General features: G+C 37.5%; 1 protein-coding gene across 1 annotated transcript; it reads right to left on the bottom strand.

The window, feature by feature from the left end:
- Nucleotides 1-4,904: 4,904 nt before the first annotated feature.
- Nucleotides 4,905-5,831, bottom strand: LOC308431867 (olfactory receptor 4C46-like; the record flags this gene model as incomplete). The annotated part of the gene is made up of 1 exon (XM_080931492.1): nucleotides 4,905-5,831. One exon carries the CDS (start codon nucleotides 5,829-5,831, stop codon nucleotides 4,905-4,907), a length of 927 nt encoding a protein of 308 aa, XP_080787618.1.
- Nucleotides 5,832-6,921: the final 1,090 nt, after the last annotated feature.

Here is a 6,921-nt window from a genome sequence, read left to right as displayed (position 1 = left end):
GAACTGGGTCTACAATGGAGAAGTTAGAGAAAGGACTGAAGGAGCTGAAGGGGTTTGCAACCCCATAAGAACAGGACATCAAAGAACCAGACCCCTCAGGGCTCCCAGGAGCTAATCCACTAACCATAGAATACACATGGAGTGCCCATGGCTCCAGCAGCATATGTAGCCAAGGATGGCCTTGTATTGCAACAATGGAAAAAGAGGCCCTTTGTCCTGTGGATGCACCAGTGTAGGGTAATGCCAAGGTGGGGAGGCAGGCAGGAGTGGGTGGGTGGGGGAGCACCCTCATAAAGGCTTCAGGAGGGGAGATAGAATAGAGGGATTACAGAGGGAAAACCTAAAAAGAGAATAACATTTGATATGTAAATTTTAAAAAATTAATAAAAGTGGAAAAACAATAGAAAAAGAAGGGCATCTCCCATTGACTCCTTCCCCTCTGCTTCCTATAACTATTTATTCCTGTTCTAAGTGAGATTCAAGCTTCCTCACTTGGGACTTCCTTCTTGTTTAGGTTCTTTGGGTCTGTGAAATGTAGCAAGGGTGTCCTGTTTATATTTGCTAATATGCACTTATAAATGAGTACATACCATGCATGTCCTTTTGGGTCTGGGTTACCTCAGTCAGAATGATATTCTCGAGTTCCAATTTGCCTGAAAAATTCATGATGCCCTTGTTTTAAATAGGTGAGTAGTAAATAAACCACAGTTTCTCTATTTATTTTTTGATTGAGGGGCATTTGGGTTGTTTCTAGTTTTTGGCTATTACAAATAAATCCATTATGAACATAGTGGAGCAGGTGTCTTTGTGGTATAGTAGGTCATCTTTTGGGTATATGTCTAGGAGTGGTATAGGTTGGTCTTCAAGTATAACTATTCTCTATATTACAGGAAACCACTAGGTTGATTTCTAGAGTGGTTGCACAAGTTTGCATTCCTAATAGCAGTGAAGAAGTATTTCCCTTGCTCTACATTCTCACAAGCATGAGCTGTGTCTTGAGTTTCTGATCACAGTCATTTAACTGGGTGTAGGATAGAACTTTTAAATTGAGTTACTTAGTTTGCTTGTATCTAATTTCTTGAGTTCTTTATATATTTTGGATATTATCCCTCTGTGGGATATAAAATTAGTGAATATCATTACCTCATCTGTGGCAGTACGTTGCCATTTTTCCTGTTGAAGTATCCTTGCCTTATAGAATCTTTTCAGTTTCCTGAGATTCTATTTATTAATTGTTGATATTAGTGCCTGAGGAATTGAAGAGTGTATGGGGGGTTCAGGATCAAGTGTGAAAAGAGACAAGAGAGAGGGCCAGGGAGCCAGGAGAGTGAATGTGGTGGGGCATGGGGAAACATCTCTAGAACATTCCAGAGACTTGGGATGTAGGTGGCTCCCAACAATCTATGGAGATAAATGACTTCTTTACCTGAGACTCCTAGTAGTGGAAATACAGAATCAGAAGTGGCCACCTCCTATAACCAGGAAGGACCTCCAATGGAGGAATATGAATTCCAACTCACATATAAAACTTCGAGGTCAATATTTGTCCTGTCTACAAGAAATTCAGCAACAAAAATAGAATTGAGACTGAAGAAATGGCAAACCCATAGCTAGTATAACTTGAGACTCATCCCATAGGCAAGCATCAATCCCTGATGTTATTAATGGTAGATACTCTGTTATGCTTGTAGACAGCAGCCTAGCATAAACACCCTTTGAGAAGCCCCACTTAGCACCTGACTGAAACAGATGCAGTGGCCTATAGCCAAACATCAGACATAACTCAGGGAGTCTTACAGAAGGGATCTGGAGGGGACAGGAGCTCTACATGAAGACAAACAGAATCAACTAATCTGGACCTTTGGGGGGCTTTCAGTGACTGAACCACAGCCAAAGAGCATACACAGGCTGGATGTAGGCTCCACGCATATATGTAGTAGATGTGCAGCTCAGTCTTCATGTGGGATCCTCAATAACTGAAGTAGGAGCTAGTCCCTAAAGCTGTTGCTTGCTTGTGGACAACTGAGCTCCTAACTGGGCTGTCTTGTCTGGTCTCGGTGTGAGAGGATGAACGTAGCTCTATAGAGAATTGAGAACAGGGAGGGGAAGGAAGTGGGGGGGGGAGAGCAGATTATGTGTTGGTGTGACTGGGAGGGAGGGCAGCAATTGAGATAGGAAGTTAACAAATAAATTAGTGGAAAAAATGAAAGGCATCAATTTGCGAAGGAGATGACATGGGAGCACTATGGAAGTTGAAGGGAGATAGTGGTAGGCATATATGATCAATGTATATTATATAAATGTATAAAATTTTGGAGATTGAAAAGTTTGTAAATTGCTAAAAGACATTCAGGACAAAAAGGCTCAAAAGCATTAGCTTTAGGGAATTTCTCACCCAGAGACTTTTAAATTAATCTCCAATATTTTGGTGATTTAGTTAAGGTTACTATTGCTGTGATGAAACACTGTTACTAAAGAATGTAGGGAGGAAGGTTTATTTGATTTATGCATCTATATCACAGTAGATCATCAAGAGAAGTCAGGATAGAAACTCAAGCAGGGCAGAAACTTGAATAGAGAAGCTGATGCAGAGAGCATTGGGAGTGCTGCTTTCTGATTTGCTCTTCCTGTCTTACTAAGTCTGCTTTCTTATAGAACCTAGAACCATCAGCACAAGGATGGTACCACCCATAAACAGAAAGGCATTTACACATCAATCACTAATTAAGAAAATGCCCTACAGGTTTGCCTACAACCTACTCTTTTTGAGGCATTTTCTCAGTTGAGGCACCCTTTTCTCTAAAGACCCTATCTTATGTCAAATTTACATAAAAGCAGCCAGTGCAATTGGTAGCTAGATTTTTTTTCTAGCTTTAAAATAGCTTTCAATACAACCAATCAAAATGCAGAGTTGTGGAGGCTGACATCTAAGGCTCAGGGAACATTGCAGAAGAGAAGGCAGAAGATTTTAAGGGTCAGCATCAGATAGTTTGCTGTGTTACTGGGTCTTTTATAAACATCAGAAGCTATACAGAGAACTTCTCACTAATATGATTGCCCCAATGTGGGCTGGGAAGGGATGACATCAACAGACACATCAATGTAGATGGGAAAAGGTCACTAAGCCTCATACCTGCACCAAAAACTATAAATAAATAAAGAATACTGAGAGGAGAAAAAGGTCTTCTACCTGGAAGAACACACCATTTGGTTATCTAACACCAAACTGTCAGCCATGACATGTATGTCTATACATTTAAAGGATCATTATACAAAGTGTGTGTTTCTTTGTCTATACATGCATGCTTGAATGTATCCATTCTTCATCTCCTATTGATTTCATGGCTCTAACAAAACCAGGTGAATAAAAGACCCTGAAAAATACATTTATTAATTATTATAATTATAGACTATTTCTTCTTTATAAGGACTGCATTATAAGACTATCTCTTATTTATCTGACATAATTGTCATCTTTAAGGCTTACTACTAAATACACAAATGTAACCTGCTAAGTCTGTATAATGTTACTTGTATATATATTTTTAAAGGAATGACCATTTGGCATTGGACAATCAAAGTGTGTGATTTTCTATGAGGTGACTATTTCTCATGTTGCTGATACAGTTCTGGAGAATCTGGGATCAGGTCCTCATGCTTGCACAGTAAACTCTTTAGTAAGTGAGCCATCACCCATTGTCTGACTGTTCCGAAATCTTTGGTTACAAATGTTTTTTTCTTTACATAAGAATTCTTTCTAGGGTTGTCCAAATTAGTGTTAACATGCTTTCACTACATAATGTGCTTTACTGTCTTATTTATATTATTAGTTGATTTTTTCCCCATAGAATGTCCCAATGGATTCTAAGCTAAGACAAACAAGGACTTGGATTTTTCCTTATGTATCATTAAAGCAGGAATGATGGTCAATGTTTCTGATAGATATCTTAGGTTCAGAGTAATCACTGATTAGTAAATAAAAAACATAAAAATTAGAATGTATTCATTCTGGTGTCCTTCTGTCTGTCTGTCTGTCTGTCTGTCTGTTTGTCTCTCTCTCTCTCTTCCTCTCTCTCTCTCTTTCTGTCTCTCTTTGTGTGTGTGTGTGTGTGTGTGTGTGTGTGTGTGTGTGTGTGAGTGAGTTTGAGCTGTATTTATCCATTATCTCACAAGCATAGTCAGAAAATCATGTTCTGGCCACTGTTTCATCAATAACAGTGCCTATTGTTTTGATACTTACCTTAGGGTTTACTGCTATGAACAGACACCATGACCGTAGTAACTCTTACAAGAATAACATTTAATTGTGGCTGGATTACAGGTCCAGAAGTTCAATCTATCATCAATGGCAGGGGCCAGGCAGGCATAGTGCAGGAGAAACTGAAAGTTCTAAATCTTCATCTGAAGGCAGCTAAAAGACTGATTTCCAGGCAGCTAGAACAAGGGTATTAAAGTCCATGCCCACAATGACATACCTAATCCAACAAGACCATACTTCCTAATATTGTCACTCCCTGTGCCAAGCATGTACAAACCAACATAGTACTTGCTCTTCTGTTGGTCCCTAAAAATGTGAAGACTGTCAATACCTCACTTTGGATTGTCAGAGAAATTATACCTCACCACTAATATGTATTATTTCTTCCCATTTTACTATATGGTAACCACATGAATACATACATGAAGATGAGTGATTGAAAGGTCTAATTTTGTAGAACTTTCCAAATATGCAAGGAAAAAATACTGCATTTTCTTGCACCCATTTCTACACTGTTTAGTGAAAAGTTTGTCAAAAATTTTGCATTAAGTAGTTTTCTTCTTATCCAATAAAACTTGTTAAAATTACAGAAACTATCTGTTTTATTTTCTGTTTCAGTTTAATTTATGCTGTGTTCCAGGTATGCTTATTCTTTTGAAAAAATTTTAGTGGCACCCAATTTCTTAATGGCATCTTTCATCTGAGCATTTCTTAAGGTGTAGATTAGGGGGTTTAACATGGGAGTTATCATAGTATAAAACATAGCAACTGCTTTATCAATAGGTAAGGTAGCTACAGGTCTCATATATACAAATATACAAGGTACAAAGAACAAGACAACTACTGTTATGTGTGAAATACAAGTAGAGAGAGCTTTGTGCCTTCCCTCCACGCTGTGATTCTTTAGGGAGCGCAGGATGGCAACATAGGAAACCAACAAAAGAAGGAAGTTTAGTAGACAAATGAAGCCACTGTTGGCTGCAACAAAGAGTCCAAGAATGTGAGTATCGGTGCAGACAAGGTTGAGCAAAGGATTAAGATCACACATAAAGTGATCTATGACATTAGGACCACAGAAGGGTAATTGGAAAATGAAGAGGATCTGTATGGTGGCATGAAGAAAACCTCCCAACCATGATACTCCCACTAGCAGGCTACATAGTTTTCGATTCATGATGGTTGCATAATGAAGTGGTTTGCAGATGGCCACATAGCGGTCATAGGCCATTACTGTCAGTAGGATAATTTCAGCACCTCCAAACAAATGCTCCCCAAAGATCTGAGTCATGCATCCGTTAAATAGGATGGTCTTCTTTTCACAAAGTGAATCTGCTATCAGTTTAGGGGTGCTAATAGAAGAATAGCAGGCATCGATAAAGGACAAATAAGCTAAGAAAAAGTACATGGGGGACTCTAATAATGACGTACAAGTTATGGTGACCACAATGAGCACATTTCCTGTTATCGATATGATATAAATAAGAAAAAACACAATAAATACAATTTTCTGCATCTTTGGGTTCTCTGTGAGTCCCAGAAGGATAAATTCTGTCACATTGTTTGGGGTCTCCATTTATTTCATGTGATGGCTGGTTATATCACCTGGAAAAATGTCAGTGCAACCATTGAATCTTTTAAAATTTCCCAACTTAATAGGTTTCAAATCTCTATACACTGTTTATCTATAAACTTTCATAAGATTATCATAAGAGTTCTAAAAAAGTTTTTCAATTCTTCAAATTACTTATCAGGTGACAACTCTCTTAAGAGACACAATATGAGAAACTTTTATACGTGTGTAGGACAGGAGAAAACTGAATATATTACTTCAGTAGAGTCTATGCTAGTGGTATCTAAGCTTTAATAAGGAGGTAGATGGTATGTGTAAAGGTCCTGAATGAAAAACTAAAACTTTTTTTTCTATGTCCATATGAAATAAAGAGACTTGGCAGGTATATGAATATATGTGCAATGGTAAGAAGGACACTGAAGAAGGGAAAATATTGTATGGTAATTTAGTAAAGTTGTATATGAGAGGTAGATGAAAAAGTCTGAGGTTGAGGACTACAATGGAAACCAAAGACAGCAGTTCAAGGTCTATTTAGAGAAGACTGTAACTAATGACAACATAGACGATGTACAAGCTGTGGTGAAAGTAGTGTGGGAAAAGAGGGGAGCAGATCAGGAAAAAACATATTTTTTTGCTTGAAAAATGATATAGGGAAGTCTGATTCTTTGTGTTCTAATAAAAATCTGAACATTAAAAAATCAAAATGCCTATTAAGTCTAATGATGTCACAGTAGTACTGTACGCTTCCATGTGGTTGAGTTTTTATGAGGCATGACAGATTCCTGTGCACATGTACCTTTCTTAATGTTTATAACAAATTGTGTTGTTGACATTGTTTTATCTGGTTTTCAAATGAGATGAAAGTCATGACAATTGAATGTTATTTGGCACAACAATGACAACATTGTTAAAATGACTGATCTAGTGCTTTCTGACTTTGTAGATATTTTCCAATTAAATTCTCATTATATATTTAAAGAGATGGTTATAATAGCTATTTTTACATTATTTAAAATACTAGAAAAATAAAACCACATACATTAGCAATTGAATCCTAAATCAAGGAAATAATAAAAAATGGTCAAGTTTGCAT

Source organism: Micromys minutus (assembly GCF_963924665.1).
Source record: "Micromys minutus genome assembly, chromosome: 17".
NCBI lineage: Eukaryota > Metazoa > Chordata > Mammalia > Rodentia > Muridae > Micromys > Micromys minutus.
Note: the sequence above shows the minus strand (reverse complement) of the source record. Positions and strands in the feature narration are given on the sequence as shown.